General features: G+C 41.4%; 1 protein-coding gene across 1 annotated transcript; it reads left to right on the top strand.

The window, feature by feature from the left end:
* Positions 1–123: 123 nt before the first annotated feature.
* On the top strand, positions 124–21,180 carry SLC35F2 (solute carrier family 35 member F2). The gene is made up of 8 exons (XM_030234865.2): positions 124–320; positions 6,331–6,506; positions 7,036–7,163; positions 12,291–12,450; positions 14,069–14,225; positions 15,011–15,063; positions 15,825–15,979; positions 19,812–21,180. Exons 1-8 carry the CDS (start codon positions 163–165, stop codon positions 20,028–20,030), a joined length of 1,206 nt encoding a protein of 401 aa, XP_030090725.1. The 5' UTR covers positions 124–162; the 3' UTR covers positions 20,031–21,180.
* The last annotated feature ends 395 nt before the right edge of the window (positions 21,181–21,575 follow it).

Below are 21,575 nucleotides of genomic sequence, written 5' to 3'. Positions count from 1 at the left end.
TCGGCGGGCACAAAGCCGGTCTCGGCCGCTCTCCGGGGAGGAGTGTCGCTGTCCCGGTGCTGCTGCTCATCCCTTCCTTCCGCCGGGTGCCGCCTTCGCAGCGCCCGCCCTCCATCTCTCCCTGCCCGCTGCCGGCGGGCGCGGGGCCGGGGCAGCCGCTCCATGGAGGAGGCGGCCGCTGCTGTCGGGGCACCTCCGCCCGCCTCTGCTGCTGCTGCAGCTGCTGATGCTGATGCTGCTGGGGCCGAACCATCGGCCGGGGCCGCCGCCTCCTCTCTGCGCCGGCTGCTGGCGCTGCTCGGGGCCAAGCTCTGCACCTGGTGAGTCCCTGGCCTCCACGTGGAACCGCGCGGCGCCGGCCTCCCCGCCCGCCGGCTTCCGAGCCGCCCGGCGGAGCGGGGGAAGGACGGGAGGAGCGGGGAAGCGTCCATGCTGCTCTCGGCGCTTCGGCGGGCAGCGCGGTCGGGATGCGGAGGCCGTTCTGCGCCGCCGGGAGCAGCCGCCGCGGTGCGGGCCCGCGGGTACGGCCGGGGGTGCGCGGGGCTGAGCGGAGCCTGGAGCCTTCGGCCGGCCCGGCGCAGGGGAGCCCGGGGGAGCTCTGGCCGCTGCCCCGGGAGCGGACGCTCTGATGCCGGGGCTGCTCCGGGAGCGCCGACGAACTGCAGCCTGCGGATGCTGCAGGGCGAGAGCGCTCGGAGTCGCCTCGGCCGAGCGTGGAATTAGCGAGTGACGTTTTGACTCTGTTGAAGTAGGACTGTGCTCTCACACATAAACACATGCATTTGTCTTCTTTGTTCTTTTGTTTTCCTTTTTTTTTTCCCTGCACTTTATCTGTGCTGTAGTTCTCGATCATTATGAAGGACAGGTCATGGGGGATAGCGAAGGTAATAGATAACTGAAGCAAAGTGTGGAGTCCAGAAAGACCAATATCCCCACTTCCTCCTTTCGTGAATCAGCTTAGATAGAGACTAGTTCAGGTATATCTCTTGAAATATGAGCACTAGTTAAGCATGGAAGACTTGTGGAAAAATATCTGCCAAGCTGTGCAGACAAGCTGATACTTCAAAAGCACTATCTTCCATGAGAGCAGGACTGCATCCTCAGACTTACAGGCCATCCATTTACAGCTTCACTTTCCCTCTAGGGAGGGAAAACAGTCCTTGTTTAAAAGGCTTTTTTTTTGAGCTATAGGTTTGGTCACTAATAATTATTGCATAGGATTTATCAGCCAAGGATGTGCTAGCTTTCCTGCCAGCCTCGTGCTCATAAACTGTAATCTGGCTGCTGGTGATGTGATGGTGTCTGCTGGCCAAGAAAAGCCTTATTCCAGTAGACAAAGTCTCATCTTCTCGGTTGGTTATAAGTTTTTCTCTTTTCACTCCTCATGCATATGAGGAGAGACCCAAAAGGCAAGACAGAAACTTGTTGAGTTGTTCAGTAACCTCACCTATGCCATTAGTTTTGCCAAAGGCTACTTAAGTGAGTCTATGGAAGGTATTTGAAAGAAAATCAATAGCTTTCACTGAATTTTAAGAAGTGTTGTCTGAGATACTGAATTGATATTTTTTTCTTATTTTTTTCCCATCCAGGTGACAGCAGGCTCAGCCACTTCAGTTTTGTTTGAGGCCTTTCTGAGTCGTAGGAAGGCTTAATAGTTGTATGTAATAAACTAGGCTGGGTCTGGGTTATGTTGTGGGGATTTTTTTCTGCCTTTTTTTTTTTGTTTGTTTGTTTGTTTTGAGTAGAATCATTAGAAAATATATTTCTGGTGCTTTTCTGTTTTTTACCTTTTGCAAATTAAATTGACATCAGTTTCAAAGCAGAACATGGAAAAATTAACTTCTGATTATGTTAGTTGTTAAAAATATATTCTGTTGTTCTTAGTTAATTACTAATTATGTTGCAATATGGTTCAGTCTGAACCTGCATTTTCCCTTAACCATCAGCATGAAAAAGTGAGATCATTGAAATTAAAATGTCTCTTCCTCCCCTGTTTAGGAAGGGTTCAAGTAGTTAAAGCAAATACACTCTGTAAGTGAACAGTATTGCTAGGATTTGCCATGTCAGTATTAGATTGGTGACATAAATAAAATGAATATTTTATTAGTTGTATTTATTATAAATTAAAAATTCACATTAAAATTACAGGATTTAGTAAACTAATTGCTAGCAAAATTGTTAATTATAGTCTTACTAATTTTTTTTAACTTCCTCCTATATAGATTGTATTTTAGTGTCTTGGTACATTTTTTAGTCTGCATTTCACATGGAGCCAAGGAAAGTCAGCTTGAGTTTCTCATGATATTGAGAGCTGCACATTGTTCAGTGTTCACTTTAGACCAATTTGTGGCAAACTTTCGTGCTCTAAAAAGTCCCAAAATGACTTTTGTTTTGCTCAAAGCCATAGATACAGCTAGCTAAGATAGGATGGCTGAAGGGAGGGGAGGACTAATCTTAGTAGCTTGCTACCAAGTATTAAAAGCCAACAATAACCCACACCACCCAGCTATGAAACAAAGGCCTTTTCAGATCACTTACCTTGCATCATCTGAGACTCCAAAGTGAATTAGTCCTTTCCAGTGCATTAAAAAAAAAAAAAAAAGCTGAGAGGATTAAGTTCTGGCATATCAAAGTTAATAATTAATATATTTCAAAATCTGATTAATTATTAATAAGAAAGTCACTGTCATCGATACTCATATCAATAACAAAATGAATGGAAAATTGTGTCTTTAAAGCATTTTTCTCAGGAGAAATTGTCATGCAAAATGCAAACAGTAGAATTTAAAGTTTGCTCTCAAGTTTACAGAGGATCAAATATATTTTTTAAGGTAGGCTATGAGCCCAGTGCATCATGCCAGGAACATGATGATGTCATCTCAATTTGAAGAAATTATTTTTCATGCTTTGGCAAATGGTATGAGGGGAAGCCATTGCTGCTTCCTGCTGAGGCTTCCACCTGGCTTTGGGGAGCAGTCAGGGCAAGAGGCTGTTACCTTACTCACAGATGAGAAAGCTGCCAGGTATGGAGCATTTTGAGATTCACAGAAGACTTTTTGAGGCCAGTTTTCCACTAAAGACTAAATCTTTCTATGTGTTTTTTGATGTTAACATTTTGAATCTGTTCAGGCAAGAAAAAGTTCCTTGAATTAAAATAGACAAAAATAGAGAAGGGCATGAGGTGTGATGAAGCTTACTTGCTTTGTCAGACGCCTTTGTTACAGTAGAAGGAAATGCCGTGGTACTGCCAAGACATATATTAACTAAATAGCAGTGATTGCTAGGGCAATAACCACAAAGCAAACAGTTCTGGAGGTTCTGGACCTGCCTCTGTTCCCAAATGCAGAAATGCAAGGAGATAATTCCTTAGGTACTTTGAACTGGGGAACTTTAGTTATTAGAAAAACTGAGGATCAGTTTATTGGAGTTACTTCACTGCAAGAGGGCAGATGGGTCTGTCTTGTTTTGAGTAAATGATGGTTGGAGCAGCTCAATTGTTAACAAATTTGAGAGGCAGCAGGTTTTCCCCAGTTTATCCTCTCACTGGAACATGATTGCTATCCGGTTTGCCAGAGCGCTGCACATAGAGTCCAGGCCTTTGCTGTAGAGAAGGTGCTGTAGCTCAGGAGGAGCAAAATTGCCCCTTGCAACTCATATTCTAGACAAAAATGCTTAAAGCCCTACCACACAGAAGTCCATGTTAAATGAGCCTCCTTGAATAAGCTTGTGGGGTGGTATTGCCTGTGCTTCTGCCCTTCTCTGTGGCAACACCCAGTGGGTTGGTGGAGGGGAGTTTGTGTCCAGATCAGGGCTTCTGCCAGCCAAGGCAGCTTTGACCTCTCCTGGTAGCATATTGACAAGTGCAGTTCATTTTGTGCAGAACACAGGCTTTGCTCCAGCAAAACTGCAGCAGTTTTGCCCAGTCATGCCTCTATTCATGTCTGATCCCTACCTCTGCACTCTCCTCCCTGCTAGTCCAAGTGTAGGGTGAGTTTAGTCCAATAAACTGCTAAAGGCTTGCTGTGTGACTTGGGTGCTGATGGTGAAGAAGAAACATTTTTCTGCTAGTTTGTGGCAAGAAGCTTTATTTGAATAGTAAAAAGTATATATGTATTTTCTTAAATGCCTGAAAACAAGTTTTGTATGTTGTTCACTGCAGTGTATCTTCCTTTGAATTTCAGTGGGTCTTCTGTCACTTTAGCTGCTGCAAATGAGCCAGATTTTGCAGGGCTGGCAAAGGGCAAGCTGGAATCCTCATCCATGCCTGCTTGAAATTTTAGCTAACCTACATCACATTTGTTCTAGTGGCAACTGATTAAATTCTTTTCATTACCATAAAAAGATATTTCTGCATCAGCCAGAATAATCAGCCAGAATGTGTCTGAGTTGTTCACTAAATAGCACAGACCATTGATCAGAATATAAAGAAATTAAAAAGAAATCAGTTAAAATATAACAGAAGTTAGGTCGCTTCAGATTTTTTCTCCTGCTGTTTTTAATGAAAACCACCCCCCACCCCCCACCAAATGTATTTTAGAAATCTGTTTAGAAATGAGAATGTTTTTCTTTCACACACCAGTAAGAGTTACTCAGATGAGACTGGACAGTACCTTACAAGATTGTCACATGATATATAATACTAGAGTGTGACTGTGCACCATTCCTGGGATTGGCAAGGCAAGCTGTAGCAAAGCATGGGATTCAAATCTCTTGGAAGTACAGTGTGGCTGGACTTCATAGAGATTTGCTGTCTCATCAGAATGAGAGTGGACTTGGAGAGAAAAATGTGCCCAGTAGCATTTTCAAAGTCAGAAGAGCTTGGTGTCAGGCTGAATTGAAAACGAGATTCATGCAGGTGCATTGGAGTCTGTGCAAGGAAGATGCCTCCATTCCAAAAGGAGGGATTGATTGCATGATTGTGGTTGGGTTTAGCACTGTCAAACACACCCTTCTAATTGCCTGGCAGCTGGATTGCACAACACAGCACAGCAGGGTGAGCTGGTACTTACTGTGTTGGGGTCACCCACCTTGGGAAAACAGCCTGTGGTGTTACTCTCAGGTGGTGTGCCTGGCACAGGGGTGTCCTGCCAGAAGTCAGTGTGGAGAGATGTGGGCACAGGGTAAGTGCAGAATCCTAATGAGGTCCTTTCTTCCCTTGCTTGATTAATTTGAGTGGAAACAAATTTATTGATTGTGCAGACAGTTAAATTGTCATCAGTAGTCATCAGAGTAAACAGATTAAATGTGAACTAAGCAGACCTGTACAGACAGCACAGCACTGAGCTCTTGTCACTGTATGTTGTGCATGTGCAGAGACTTGGGGTGGTACAAATTAGCATAGCTCCACTGGCAGGAGAAAGAGCAAGCCAGAAATAATACATAGAGTTACATGCCCCTGGTTGTCTAGGAGCATCTGGAATGGTTCATCTTCTATTAGATGAAGAATTGCTACTAAAAAGAGCATGAGCTTCTTTTCTTTTTTTGTCCCTCCTGTCTGTGGGTGGGATTTAAGAAGAGCTATAAATGCAAACATGATCTTACCCAAAATGCATTCTTAAGTCCATCCTCAGTTTCAGCACAACATGATGTAGTAGAACTGAAAAAATCTGCAATAAGTATTAATTGCAATAATTCTTATTATAAGAAAGATTTATTTTTTGGTGAGAGCAAGCAATCACTGGAATGACCTCTGCAGGAATGTTGTGGAGTACCCATCACTGGAGGTTTGCAAGATGCAGCTGGACAGGGTGCTAAATAGTCTCGAGGCTCCCTTTCCCAGGAAGGGTTGGACCAGATGATCGTTGAAGAGCCTTCCAAACAGAGCTCTTATATGTTTTTACCATTAATACTTTTGTCTTCCTTTAGCACTGCTCATCTTAATGTCTCAGCTCACTAAAACTTTGGTCTCAGACGAGTCTGAAGGTAGTTGTGCTTTATCTCCTTGTTTTAGATCTTTCTTGATCAGTCAGGATAGAATTCAGTGGAGGACAAAGGATTTAACTCAAAACTTGCTAAATAAGAATAGAATCTGCTATTGGGTAGAGCCTGCCCAGGTGAATTGTTTGAAGATCCTTGCAAGTAACTGCAGTCTCCGTGGCTGGAGGTTTGAACTGGCCTCACTTCTCACGTGGCTGTCCTGAGGTCAGACTAGACCTTCTCTGTACATAAAACCCTGCTTACCTGGCAGTAACAGGACAACATGGGTAGGAAGTAGGGGAAAAAAAGTGTCAGTCTAAAAAAATGTCATTTTTCCTGTAAGACTAGAAAATATTTTTTTAGAAACTTGAATGCTTAATTCTAAACTTACTGTTTTGTCTTTTATGTTCACAGGTATGTTTGGAAAACTGTAATTCTGGGCCAGATGCTCTCCTTGTGTATCTGTGGGACTGCTGTTATAAGCCAGTACCTGGCAGACAGATTCAAAGTGAATGCTCCAATGTTGCAAAGTTTCATCAACTATTGTTTGCTGCTTCTGGTTTACACAACAATGCTGATATTTAGGACTGGTATGTGAAATATGGGATGGGACATTCTCGTTCTTTTTTTTTTTTTCTTTCTACATTTTCCTTTCAGAATTTGAAAAGAAAGACCTCAATACTCATACTAGTTTTTAAAGTTCCTACTTTATAGCAACACATGGAAATTATTTCACAGCTTAAGTGTGCATTTAATTTGATATAATATCATATCTGTTTAAAGTTTTGTGCTCTTTGGCTTGAAGTCATATGTTATATTAGGAAAAATAAGCTTTGTTTTAACACGCTTTGTTACCAGAGGCTAAGGGTATTCCTCCTATTCTTATTAATTTACTCTTTAGACAACTCTAGTCTTGCTGTATTTGGCTTCATGTGGAAGAATTTCTGTGCTTTTCACCATTTGCATTGTCTCCTCCCAGGCTGTGTTTCCTGTTATTGTATCTAAAGCAGGGGCAGGCAAAGTCAATCTTGGTATTATTTATGCTTCTAAAAAGCAAAATTCCCGTGCAACGTTTGGTTGGAAAGAAACACATATTGATTGCTGCTTTCTTCTAAACAGGCAGTGACAGTCTCTGGCAGATTTTGAAACAGAGGTGGTGGAAGTATATTATTGTGGGACTGGCTGATGTTGAAGCCAATTACACGATTGTAAAAGCCTACCAATATACAACCCTCACAAGTGTGCAGGTAAGGACCAATCTCTCTTTTGAAACTGTTGCTTTTATTACAGTTTTGGACTGGTTTCTAAAATGAGATTCATAGGACAGACATGGAAGCTATTTAAGCTTGAAAAGAACTTTCCAGTATCTATTTTCTCTCTGCAGTACAGGTAAGAGCATCCTGTATCATGAATAACCTTTCCAGGAAACAGAGAAGATTGGCTGGTAGAGCTGTGCCAGCTCCTGAGTTGAACCCTAATTATTTTGATAAAAGCTCTTCTTAGAGTTTGCTGACAGCCACTCAGTTTTTTCTCCTGACACAAAATAAAGATTTATGACCAGATACAGTCACTCAGTGCAGGTTCTTGCTGATGACAGTGAGGTGGATCTTTTGCCTACTCCTAGAAGCTGTGGGAGGCGTTGTGAGATGCAACCCCACCTGTGAGGACGCACTGAATGTCAGCTCATGTTGCTGCCCATGCAGGGGGGTACCAGCCTTGTAGGTTTTGATGTGGCAGTTCAGGATCCTCTCTGGAAGAGGTTGAAGGAAGGTCAGCATAAATAAAGTAATAGTAAGTAATGTTAGTAAATAGTAAAGTAAAAGTAATGTTGACATCCTCTGCAACATTAGTACATGATGCTGCATTGCTGCATTAGGATAAATCTTGTGTTCTGAAAAAGCTCTATAAACAAAAGAGCTACAGCTGGGGTTTCTTTGTCACACTGCACACACAAAAGCTGCTGGAAGAGTCAGTGCTTTCCTCCTGCAGTCTCCTAAGCTTGCAGGTGCAGTTTCCTTGAACAAACTAACTCAGAACACTGAGCAAAGTGGGAGTAAACCCTGCCTTTGGCTGTACTGTTAGTGAGCTGTGTCAGGCCCAAGTTAACTCACTTGTGTGAGTGTGGAGGAGTAGGGAGTGTATCCATGTTGTGCCAGTTCATGCCTGCTGTTACCAGTGGTGAGGATCTGTGACTGGGGTCATGGCTCCACTTGCCTGAATAAAAAAAAACAAAATAGTGACGTGAAGACTTGGCTGTTAGTTGGAAAGGAGTCAGTGTTTTACAGAGTCAAAGTAATAGGGGTTAATGTTTAAGAGAATACCTGTAAAGCAATAAACTCCTGCAGTCTGGACTCCCTTTAGAGAACTGCAGTAAATTTTCATTGCACTACTGAAGACCAGTTGTGTCCCTTGGGTCCCTGTTTTGTCACATTTCCACTTCATACTTATGTGTTATGACTCATTAGGTCTTTAATCTCCTTACAAATAATGCCTAAGAAATCAAAGTTTTAAGAGTGACTTGTTTCAGACTCAAGATCAAGTTAAGCTGATAAGTTAGACACTATTTGACCTTATAGTTTACAGCTGAAGAAGCCAGGACTTTGATCCAAGTTCTCAGAAATAGTAAAGCTATTTCCATGATTTCTTTCATAGAAATTAAAAAAGAATATATATAAGAGGTTGTCCTGTCCAAAAAACTCAATCATTTTCTGTGCCTTTTTCCCCTTTGGTAACCTTACAACTGATCAGTTCAGTAATTGCGATTTTTTTGCAGTTGCCTGTTGCCCTGAGGTTTCTTACACATTCTCTGAAGTCACTAGTTCCTCTCCATTGTCAGAAATGAGATACAATATAAAAAAAAAAACCCACAGCAGAAGCCTGTGATTTGCTCTAGTGCAAGGCATTTTCTTTTTGGTTTTGGCAAGTGATTTTGCAGCTACATCAGTACGTGTGATTCAGAGCACCCAGCCTGATGGCCTGTCTGCCGTACTGGCTGTGAGTGGATTCCCAGGGACTTAAAAACAGCACAGGGGTTTATGGCACCTTCCCAAATGCAGTGTAATCATTGTTAAAATGCTGTCTGGCTGGAGCTTCGGCTCACCACTATGAAACGTAGCTACAAAGAGAAGTTTTTTTCTGCTCAGCAAGGAACTTCCATGTATTTTCTCACACACGCACACACAAGCAGAACTGGTTTCCCTTTAGTTATCAAATACCAGCATTTTACAGGAGGGGTTTGGAGATTTTTAGGGTGATAACAGTGGGATGACAGCTCTCATTTCTTGGTAAATACAGACAAAGACTTTGGTCCAGAGCTGGATGTTTGGCTGTGGCTGAGGCCGTGCCAGGATACTCCTTTTTTCCTGCCAGTGTCCTTTTTTCCTGTGGCAGGACTTGACTGTGCTGCAGTTTGACCGCCTATTACGGCGTGAAGGTGAGATGGGAGAGGTTCACGTTGGCTATCAGGAAAAGTTCTTCACCCAGAGGGTGGCTGGGCACTGGAACAGGCTCCTCAGGGAAGTGGTCACAGCACCAAGCCCAACAGAGTTTGAGAAGCATTTGGACAGCAGGCACATGGTGGGACTCTTGCAGTGTCCTGTGCATGGCCAGGAATTGGACTTAAAGATTCTGATAGGTCCCTTCCGACTCAGGATATTCTCTGGTAACAATTATGTGATAACAATTGTGTGATTTATATCAAAAAATAAGCAGTATAGCTGTGGTTTGATATTTTTAACATGTTATCAGGCACATTTAACATTTGCTCTGTCGATGATTCCGATAGAAATGTTTTTCAGGCAACTATTGGTAGATTGTCAGCTGATGGAAGAGTGCTAGCCTCAATAGGAGAAAATATAGGATGAGCCCAGGGGCTCAGCTAGAGGCTGCCCTTAGGGAGCCTTGTGGGGAAAGAGCAGGAGGAGCAGTTGAACATTGTTGCTTACAAAGCTGTCTGAAGCTGGCAATTATAAGCAAACCAATGAACTCCAACTGTCTGTGATAATTTATTAACCATTATATTAAAAGATCTTTTAATAATTTACCCTGCGTCTAAAACCTCCTATAAACATTGTGGCCAAAGTGTGGCTTGAGTCAAAACATTTGTAAATCAAATCACTGGGTTATCTGGTTTGCCCCCTCCCTTGTTAAAAGTACTAGAATTGAATAAGATGAGAGTTTGAAGAGGCTCTACTGGAAATAGTAGTCAGTACCACAGTACTGCTGTAAATGTTGTAAAACCTCAATAAATAAGCTTCATTTTTAAATTTGTTCCATTGACACAATTCATTGTGATATTATATCTGCTTTGCACCTCTTTGATCTTGATCCTGCACAGAAGAGCTGTGTAATGTACTAGATGAAGGGAAGGTAAGATCCAGTAGTTGGAAATCTGATTTCATCTGTCTGTAATTGAGGGTAATTGTCTCCTGGAACAGATTACCAGAGTGTGTTCTTCATTATTTGGTGCCTCTGTGCCCTGGCTGTGAGTCCTCTAACCATGGTGCTGTGGTTCTCCAGAGTGTTCTTGGTCTGGATGCAGCAATTCCACATCTGGCATTCCTGAAAGAGCTTCTGGCTCATTATGTACTTCTCCCTTACATCCTCATTAAGATGTTTTTCAAAGGGTTTCTACTCTTTCTATTTGGGTGGAAAAACTGCTTGGAGGTTGGAAGGCTGCATGCTAACATCTCAGTTAATGGGAAGTGAAAACTTACTTATTAGTAGAAGAGATATGTATCTACCACCAGAGGGGTAAAAATTTTGCTTTCTAATGCTTGTAGTATTTCTTGTTGTTTGATAGTAGTCAAAACAGTCAAATTTGAAGGAAATGTTAGGTTTTCTCGAGTGTAGACTAAAGGTAAGATAGAGAACAAGACCTGTGACAAGATAGAAAGTCACAGTGGGATATTTTCCATGGTATAAAGTTGTATTGATATGCTTGGTATCACATAGTGAGACTCAGGTAGTTGTAATGTCTCATAATACAGCCTGAAGAAGTACTTTTACACTTCATAGACTTTACAAACTGGGCAAGCTAGGCAATCCAAGGAGCAAAGACAAATAGATGGAAAGATTAGAGGCACTGTTAGGATTTAATCTTTAATAGCTGCTCTTAGCACTATGCTTCTAAGACTTTACTATGTATAGTAATGAACTGTATTGTATATATATGTATAGTTATGAACTAATATTTATTTTAAAACTTATTAAGAACCAGACATCATCAAAATGTTAACAAGTTTGGTAGAAGTCCTTGGGGAAATGGCACAGCACAGAAGTTGACTGCAGTGGTGCACTGAGGCAGGCAGAGTCTGGAAACAAACATTAAGAACTAAGGGCTCTTGTCATGATTGCAGGGATTATACCCCAGTCCTACTGGTCTAGATATATTTTGTTGGGGCTTCAAGATGCCAAGTTTTAAGGGCTGACATTTGAGAGTAATTTTTCAGGAATCTTTGGGAAGTTGATTCTATCCTCTGCTGTAGGCTGTTCCCTTTTGTAGTTCTGTGGCACTCTACTGAGACGGGTCAGGAAATACACCTTTTCTTTCCTTTCAGAAATTCAGAAACAAAATCTATTTTGTTGAATTAAATTTTAAACCAATTATGATTAGCACAGTGGTCTTGATGGTATTTGATTATTTCAGAACAATATACCCATCTTATGCTGCAGCATATGTTCTTCTGTATTAAGTACATAGCTAACTCTTGCTGCTTCCTGTCCTGAAGGGGAATAGGTAGAAGATCCTTGGAAGCGTCCACATCCAGGTTGGAGTGGTTGAGTGGAAGGTGTCCCTACCCATGGCAGGAGGGTTGGAACTAGATGAACTTTAAGATCTCTTCCAATCCAAGCAGTTCTGTGATTCTGTGGGTGGGTCTAACAGGAAGCAAAGATGCATAGAAACTTTTACAGAAGAAATAAAGAAAGGAAAGATAAGTCAGTTCATCAATCAAACCCAAAGCTGCAGGGTCAGGTCCTTGTCACAGTCACATCAATGTAAAATTAGATTACTTGTACTCATCAATAGTTCCATATTTTTGCTTTGTACATGGAGCCCCGGGGAGCAATGCTGTTTCAGAGCAGCATCCTAGCATTCATTTGTGAAGCTGCAAAGATTGATTAGAGCCATCATTAGAAGAGTTTCTAAATCAGTGCTTTTCTTCCAAGAGAAAGTGGGCCTTTGTTCCAGCTCCTTCACTTGCAAAATGCTTTTAATGGTGAAATGTGGGTCTCATCCCTCTCTTCTACTGGGGCTGCTTTGCAGGTTTCCTTAACATCTGATGATTGGAAGTAAGATCCTGGGCATTTGCTTTCAGGTTGTGGTCCAGATTTGGGGTGGGTTTCTAACTCAAACAATTTTTCTGTACCCACAGCTCCTGGACTGTTTTGGGATTCCTGTGCTGATGGCTTTGTCCTGGTTCCTTCTCCGAGCAAGATACAAGCTAATACATTTTGTTGCTGTTGCCATCTGTTTGCTGGGTGTGGGAACAATGGTGGGTGCAGACATTTTGGCAGGGAGGGAGGAAGGTGAAGGTAAGGAGTCCTTTATTGTCGGAGGGGGGGGGGGGTTGGGAAAGAGCAAAGAGATGGTTCCTGCTGTGGACAGGAACTTGTAAAGCAGATACAATTCTGTTTTAAAAGAGAACATGTTGCTATTTTTATTTCTTGTCCGGGAAGAGGAGATGTTGATTTTATGGGGAGCTGTGGAATTTCTTTTCTTGTGTGTTTGGAAATTTCTACCACCTTAAAAAAAACTGCCTGTGTTAAGTTTAAATTTTGCTGCTGTTCATTAGGCAATGTGATGAAAAGTCTCATTCCTGAAAGCTTATTCACTTTGACTGTCATGTGAAATGGTTTAATAGAAGAAGTGGCCTCTGCCTGCAAACCCTGTCTAGTTTATACAGTATCAACCTACTGGCAGCCAGATTTGCTGATTCTCTGCAAATTCTCTGATTTGCAATTTTCTCTGGGTACAAATAACTCATAAAAAGTTGCTCACAGCAGCTGACTTCTCAGTGTTCTGTTTGGCAGACCCCACAGAAATGATCCATGTGTCCCCAAGGTCACAGCCTAGAAAGCAGGGCCTTACTACGGGAGTGCAAGAGGAGGTGGGGTAGGATACCAGGATTCCTGGGACCTCTGTGAGGGAGGCTGGGCTCTGGGGCCAGGAGCCAGCAGGGTGCAGATAAGGGCAGGTCTTGTCTTCTTTAAGACAGATGCCTACATCAACCCCTATCATGGGGATCTTACTTTGAATAAGAATTTTGAATTTTCAGAGCCAGAGGCTAAGAGAGAAGGTAGATTTCAGGGCATTGCCTTCATCAGGCAGCATAGAGATGAGAATGTGTGCTGTTATTTTAGGGCCTTACTGTAGGTAAGACATAAGACAAACTGAAGTTCAGCTTTACTGCTATGTGGTACAAGTATCTTGGAGGGAGAAGACTATTCCCCTGTGGCATTAGAAAGTTGTGCTTTATTTGCTGACTTGGGGATCCTTACTGCTGCTTACCCTCATATTTTAGACATATTTTCTTAGTGATTGTTCAGGGAAGGAAATTTTAAACCAATCGAAGGAATTGAACAGCAGTGATCCTCTTGCTATTTAGCTGATGCACAGAGACATTTAATGATGAGTGATGGTAGCACAGTTTGCAGTATAAATACATTGCAGCAGGACACACGGTACCACCCATGTGCAGTGTCCTCTTTGGGCATGTCCTAAACCTGAAGCTGAGTCCAGGTCCTTCCAAAATCAATAGGCTGATTTTAGCAAGCCTTGAATCAGCCTTACTGCAAAAGTGGGGACAATATTCTCGAAATGCAGTGAGCATCTCTAACTGGGATTGCTCAATTCCCTGCAGGGCCTGAGGTCAGCAGAAGTAGGATTGGACCAGATAATACAGCAGGGTCTTGGCTGGGATGAGATGAAATGCTGGGTTTTGCTCACTCCACACTGTGCAGGATGAGGTGAGCAGGCAGCAGAGTATGTGCTCAGACACTCCTCTGCATACACAGGAAGGGTTTCCTTCCCCCTTCCCCTGGAATCAGCTAGGAAGATAGAGATGTTCAAGATAAATTTGCTTGTTTTTTTAAGGAAAGTTAAAAAGTATTTGCGGCATTACCCTTATTGTGGATTAATATTTCTGTACAGGTAGTCACGTGGTGATTGGAGATGTCTTAGTGCTTCTTGCTGCTTCTTTGTATGCCATTTCTAATGTGGGTGAGGAATACATTGTGAAAAATCTGAGCAGAGTCGAGTTTCTAGGAATGGTGGGCTTGTTTGGGACTATTTTCAGCGGTCTACAGCTGTAAGGATCTAATATTTATTTTGAAACTAATTAAGAATATACTACAGATGATTGCTTGTATACCCTGAAATGATGTTATTAAATTCTTTGTTGCATCTGTATGTGGCCTATATGGGAGTCCTTCCACTTGAATTGATTTTTGTTGCTGATCAGCATCTGTTTTATATCCTTTTTATTTGCACTACTCCTCTTGCAGCAGTTCTAAAGCTAAACTCCTGCAGTTGAACACATAGGATACTTAGCTGTATTTTTTATTTTGTTGATGTCTGTGAGGACACTCAATATGCTGAGGACTGTTCATAGGACTGTATTTCTTAAAGAGTTTTCTCTGTGGAAAAGATTGGGAGATAATTGTTAGCAGATCTTCCATAATAAACTCGAGTTTAAAATGAAGCCGTGTATACTCTTACAAATAACCACATTTGAGTAACAGCCCAGATGCACTTAAGTCTGTCTAATGAATTATATAGTCCTCATTTCTCATCATTATAGTTAATAATTTCCTCAATGGTATATCAAATAAAACTGAATTGCTGAAGGATTAAAACGCCTGTGAAAAAGGCATAAGAATTAAATAACAGTGCTCTTGACTTTCAGGCACTTTAATTTTTATGTCTTTTTTCATGCTTGTTAGATGTTTGAGCTAGTGTCATTCAGTAAAATTTGAAACAAAAAAATGAATGGCTTACAGATGAAAAGTTTCTTATATATTTGGTAATTAAATTCTCTATTTTAGTATGATTTTTTTCCCTTTTTACTGCATTATATCTTTTCTCTAACTCTAGAGCCATTCTGGAACGTAAGGAGATAATGAAAATTCAATGGAACTGGAAAATTGGTATGTGTATGACAAAATAAAGTGCATGTTACAGAACACTGTAAAATTATGATCATTTAAATTTTGAATGGTGGGGCTTTTCTTTCTCTAAATAACAGGCAGCATTAATACTGTATTTCACAAGTTTATTTTCTTCAAACTTTGCAGCTCAGCAAAGAGAGAGGGTCTGTAGGATTGAACATTATAACAGGTTTTGCATTTTACATATAACTTGAAATAATTTTTCAAAATAAATTGAAACAAGTAAAAAATGAAACCTGTTTAATTTCTGACGTGTTTGTTGTTGAAACATCACAAGAACATCCTTCTGTTGAACTTCCTAAATGAAGTACAGGAAAAATTGACACATTTTGACCTGAACATTAATAACATTATTGAGAAGTGTGGCTCTAAATTTCTTCAGTCAGCTCTAATGTTATGTAGGAATGAAGAAGAACTTTCTTGTATAAATACATCTACATATGTATGTGTATATCTATATCTTATCTATATCTATGTCTGTATCTGTATCTATCTATATCTATATCTATATCTATATCTATATCTATATCTATATCTATATCTATATAATCTTCTATAGTTTCTTGTCTAGATACAGTAACTCTTGCAATACAAGGTAATCTTTCATGCTCCTCTTACATGTACAGTCCTATACCTTTTAGGAGATAAAAATGCTTCGTTTTAAGGCATCTGAAGACTATCAGTGCTCTATAAAATCATAGTTCAGTGCCTGAGGAGTAACGTGTCACCTTGTTTTGCAGCACTACTGTTCACAGCCTTTGCCCTGTGCATGTTTGCGCTGTACAGCTTCATGCCATTTGTGATTAAAGTTACCAGCGCAACCTCGGTCAACCTGGCGATTCTGACTGCAGATCTCTACAGTTTGTTCCTTGGGCTTTACCTGTTTTTTTACAAGGTGAGTACATTCATTCCTCCACTTTCACATTCTTTCAGTTACGTTTTTTACTCCAAAATGATGAATAAAGCATAATGTTCTTAAAAGCCCCAGAACAGTTTGCACCTGCATATTTCTGCAGCTTCCGTCATTCATTGTTGGCAGGTGTCAGTCAGGAGGAGTCATGTCAGTTAATGGCAGAGCCTCACACCATTAGCCAGAGAGCCATTTTCAAGACATTTCACACTTGAAGGAATAAGTTAATGTTAAGAGATAGTAAATAATTTCCTGAGGTGTGTCAATAATAGAGTTCCACTGAAAGCCCTTTGTGGAATTGTCTGTTAGATCCAGTTCATTACTCCCAAGTGTCAAAGGAGAGGGTTTGAATCTCTCTGTCTTAAAAGGCATTTGGTGTCTGAAAGAAAACCGATTTGATTTTCAGAAAATAATCCTTTCTTTCAGAAGTTTAATCTGTTCATTACCAAGATTTCGGGATGAGAATCAAGCTCTCTCAGGGCTGCTGCTAAGGAGAGACTAAAGGATCTGAAAAAAATACAGATAAATGTATTATTCTGTGCACTCTCCAAAAGGCAGTTGCTTCTATTGTGCTCTAAAATATTTTTGGCTATCTCTGATCAGGCTAAATGACAGGGTTGAAAGGATTTCATTCCACCCTCCACTTTCCATCCAGAATCACTTGTGAGAACCTAGTTCATTAAAGTAATTGGAGTAATTGAGTCAGCTACTCGGTGACTGGAAGAGCTTGTGAGAGTGAGAAGCTTGTGAACTTTGCTTAGGAGCTTAATTTGTATTATTCCATGTGGTTGCTTTCTCTTCAGCCAGAAGCTTTTAGGTCAGATTTATTTTCTGAAAATGAAGGCATTGCAGAGTCTGGTAGTGGTAGGGTCTGACAGCAGCTAGATTTTCCTTTTCAAGAGTCTCTTAGCTCAGTTTTCCTCCCTGTTTTGGGTTCCAGACTTTGCTCCAAACTACAAAGCATCCATTAAAAATGAATGCAGGAAGCAAACCATACTTATGGTTTAACAATTAAATCCTTTCTGAGTCACTCCAAATGTGGATTTTGGCGCCCAGAGAGCTTAACTCAAGAAGTGATTATAAATTTATATTCATTATAATGAAGAGGAAGAAGAGCTTTGGAAGGGATATATTTTTATTTTTTGCATTTTTAGCTTATTTTGGGAAGAAGTTTTTCTTGGAGCAGGCCATCTCATAATTTCCAACAGTGAGGTAATCTGGTGCCAAAAGGAAAAATGAACCAGCAAAGACTTTGGGATTGTGTTGAGAGAACTTCAGATATTTATTGAAATAGGAACTTGCATCTGGGGTTAGAAACAATGAAGTAACAAAAAGGGGAGCAATAATAATGTCACATCTTTAGTAATCAGAGGATCTGAGATAAGTTATTATCTCATTTGTTATCTGAGATAACCATGAAGTGAGAGAGCCTAATTTTGACATGGCTCTTAGCAGTAAAAAATCTTAGTGCCAAGTTAACCATATTGTTTCTTTACCTATGGGGCAAAGGAACCAAGTGGGATGTTTGCTGGATTAAAAAGCACTCTGGATACAGGAATCTACAAGCAAAAAATACAGGGAATTGCTCTGTATTCCCCATTATCAGATGATATTTCACAACAAGCTGCTGGAGGCCTGGGTGGGCTGTAGAGTGGAGAGAGCCATGGCAAGGCCTGAATTGCCATGGTCTGAGCCTGCTCTGAAACAAACAAACAGAAGAACCACAGTCAGTGTCTGCAGCAGAGACCAGGCCCAGAAATTGATAAAGTTTTGATTTGTGCACAGTGTTTTGCTAATGCACTTAAGTTTTTGGCCCTAGCCATGTCTCTTTAAAGTGAAATGTAAATTTTTCATGCTTGCTTTGAACTCTTTTTAATTTTTTTTCCTTTTGCTCCATAATGAATCCTTGCTGTGCTTCCTAATGAATTCATATAGATACCTGTAATCCTTCAAGAGATATTGAGAAAGTTCTTCTCATGCATTAGTTGTATAAACTGCTGTAGAAGGGAGTATGCTGCACAAGCAGACACTAGATGGAGATACAGTCCTCCAGTAACATTTAAAGTACTCTAGACTCAGCAGTGGGAATGAGGATACCAGCTGCACGAAGTATGACTGAAATCAGTGTCTGAAGCAATAAAGTTGTTGCAATATTTGAAATTAAAAAAAATAAAAAAAGAAGAAAGAAAAAACCCAGGAAAAAAACACTTGGGTCGTCCTCAAAGGAAAAAAAAAAGTGTAGGTCTGATAGAGCAGCATGGGTAATGTTCACCTGTGTCAATAAATGCAAAAATACACACAGGCCTTGAGTCACAGCTACACTGCAGCAGCTTTGGCATCCTGCCTTGGTGACTGTATCCACTCCTGGAGGAATTGACTCATCAGGATCAGAGACACTTCCAGCCTTGTGGGCACTGCAGCTGCGAGGGAGCTGCAGTTCCAGCAGTTCCAGTTCCTGCAGGTCCTGTGACTGCCCAGCCACAGGTCCTTGCACACAGGCACATGCTCACTCAGGGCCTTAGGCTGGAGAATTTGTGCAGGTGGTTGGATACAGCCCCAGGCTCTGCCTGTTTGCTGGGAACAGGCCAGTGGGAGGTATGACCATGGGTGATCCTGCTGCCTCTGTTGGGATAGCTCAGAGCTTGATTCTTCCTCCTGTGTGGGGTGAGCCCTTGAGTCCAAGCTCCTTCAGGCAAACAGCCAACAAGGTGAGGAGAGAGGGCACTTAACACAAGGCCACTGTGTTCCAGTCTGCTTTTCCTTTTGTGTGCTGCCCTCCAAGAGTTTCCAAGCCAAGTGACTGCCAGCTAGGAATTGCAGTGCCTGAATTCTAGATGCCTTAGTCTGTTTTGGAGGAGAGTCCACTGTCTAGGTCCTACCATTTATTTCATCCTGATAAACTAGAACATATTTTTCAAGCATGTCTATGGAAGCTAAGGAAGTTCAAGGATATTGAAAGAAGTGTGCAGGATATGCTGGTCCTACCTCCTAGTATTTAATCGGTGTGGTTTGACAAAAGGAATATGGAGGATTTTAATAAACTGCTGAAAAGTGTTCCTGTCTGTGGATAACTTCAGCACTTGGTGTTAATGAATCTGGTGTTATGTAATATTTGTCTTTCTGTCAAGGTGGATGAATCTTGGCAAAGACGGGAATTCTAACAGGCGAGTGAACAACAGAGTGCCTGCTGCACCTGTGCAATTTGTACTCTTTAGCTCTCACCAGTCTTCACAGCTTGCAAATGCCAGTCTTGTAAAAGGAGCCCAGCCTCTGTCCCTTCAAGGACCTGTTTGGTGTAGGGAGCAAAGTGGTTTTGATCCAGCAATAACACTCATCTAGTCTTGCAGGTGGTTAGAGATCTGTGCAGAAAACTAGCAGCTCTGGTGGCTTCCAATAGCGCAGAGATTCATCTCTTGCCAGAACCTGAAATACTTGCATGTGCTTGATCAAAATTCTCTTAGGGGTAGAGTGTTTCAGTATTCATGTGAGTAAACAACTTTGACTTGGTTTAGTCCAGTATGACTTAGTTTACACCCTTTTGTTCTCCCTGTTTAGATTCTTGTATGTAGACCCAAGGAAATTCCTTGTCCAGCAGTCTTGGGAGTGAGGTGCAGAAAAAATCAGCCAGTGGCCCAAGTCTTTAGGTAAATAGAACTGTTGAATTCTGGTTTTCAGACCTGAATCCAGCTCACGGTGATAATCCTCATTAAAATATTTTTTACAAGGAAGGGTAGCTTTCACATTCTTGTGACAAGGCAGTGTTGGCATGTTCTTACATCAGGCGAGACTTAATGCATCTCTTTTTCTCCTCCACCAGTTTTCAGGTCTTTACATCGTGTCCTTTGTTATCATCATGGTGGGCTTCACCTTGTACTGCGCCGCTCCCTCTCCCACGGCGGAGCCCACGGCCATGCCGCAGCCCGCTGGCGCTGGCCGGGACAACGCGGCACTGAAGCTGGACGAGAACGATGCCGAAAGCCCGGCTGTAGCTGTGCAGTTCTCCAGAGGAGAAACTGTGGTGCTCGGCACCAATTAAAGACATGGCAGCACTTCAAAACTGAGATTTTTTTTTTTTTTTTAATTGCCAAATTTTCCGTCAAATGTTAATCCAGAGAACTGTCCTACTGCCAAGGCACATGTCACACTGTGCTGGGTTTAGTGCACTTGATAGACTTTTAAGGCCAGATCCTCAATCAGTGAAACTGTATTGATTTGCCCTTGCAGAAACTCTGGCCTTTAGATGAAGACAGATTTGTATTTATGTGGAGTCTCTGGAAAGTGAGAGACTGTTATTTTTAAATGCTTAATTAACTTAACAACAAATGCTTGGGGGAAAAAACTAAGCCAAAGTAAGCTCCCAGGTCATTTAATGTGTAGCAAATATGTTTTATATTGCATTAGGGACCTAAGTCTGCACGATGCTGTCTGACGGCTTCATGATTTCCACCCCTTGGTGCAGGGTGCCCTCAGACAGCATCTTGCAAAAGCTGCCCAGCTTCTCCCAGGAGCTGGTTCAGCAAGCCACAGTACATTGACACACCTTCTACGTGCCAGTGGACTTCATTCCTCTGTGGAAGGATTTGCTGCCTACATTCCATCCAAACGTTCGTCTCTTCATGTTGCCCAGCTGCACTCCCTGTCACTGCTGGGGCTGCAATGTGTATTTTATTTTGAATTTTGCTAGTATGGGAAGTTTGAATATGTGTTTTTATAATTCCTCCTGTTTCTCTCTGTGGCCTTTTGTTTGGTGCATTTCTATTAGCTGTGGGGGAGGCGAAGGCAGGCTCTTCCTCTCTTCAGTAGAACTGAAAGTGGGGGTTTTTTCCTGGATGAGAAAGCAAAAAGGTTTGAATGGAAGTTCGCTTCTCAGTGAATTTCTCCCTGAAACAGAACACATTTCTGCTGAAAGAGTTGTAATGAAATTGGCATTTTTTCAAAAAATTGAATCATTTAAGCCAACTCTTATGGCAACAATAATGACATAATATCCAAAAGGTTAGGTGCTTTCAATAGATAGACTGGCAATTTTCATACCCCTCTTTATATTTACAATAAATGATGAAAAAATACCAGGCTGCAGTTTTAAGATCAATACAACCATACTGGGGTTTTGTTTTATATTTTGTACAAGCCTTAAGAGCTCAGGTGTATAAAGTAAAAAAAGAATAAAGTATTCAGCAGCTGGACAGTTGGTCTTTGTTTGCTTATTTTTTAAGCTAGGATTTCTTTACTGCTCAAAATTGTTTTCATTTTGTCAACTAAGTAAACCTTTTACTGGCTAAACTTTGCACTAGAAGGAAGTATGACATTTCTGAAGATACTGGTGATCAAATGACACAGACTGGGTTTGTGCTTCTGGTGTAGTTTATTCAAGCAAAATTTTCCAGGAAAATCTTAACCTGGTTTTTATTTGCAAAAGGAAAGCAAAGGTCCAACAGATACTCCAGCAACAATTGCTGCTTTTCCACTGTGTTGTTCGTGCACAGAAGTGTGAACGGGGGTTGGTGTTTTATGGAAAGCATTTGGGTCCTCTCCCATGTAGAATGCTCCTTCTGAGGGAGGAAGGGATTTATTTTATTTT

The sequence above is a fragment of the Serinus canaria genome, chromosome 1 (genome assembly GCF_022539315.1).
Source record: "Serinus canaria isolate serCan28SL12 chromosome 1, serCan2020, whole genome shotgun sequence".
Lineage (NCBI taxonomy): Eukaryota > Metazoa > Chordata > Aves > Passeriformes > Fringillidae > Serinus > Serinus canaria.
Note: the sequence above shows the minus strand (reverse complement) of the source record. Positions and strands in the feature narration are given on the sequence as shown.

Coding starts and splice junctions, on each gene's coding strand:
- SLC35F2 (XM_030234865.2), top strand. CDS start 163: ATGGAGGAGGCGGCCGCTGCTGTCGGGGCACCTCCGCCCGCCTCTGCT. Junction 7,164..12,290: donor CAACCCTCACAAGTGTGCAG/GTAAGGACCAAT, acceptor CTGTACCCACAG/CTCCTGGACTGTTTTGGGAT. Junction 12,451..14,068: donor AGGGAGGGAGGAAGGTGAAG/GTAAGGAGTCCT, acceptor ATTTCTGTACAG/GTAGTCACGTGGTGATTGGA.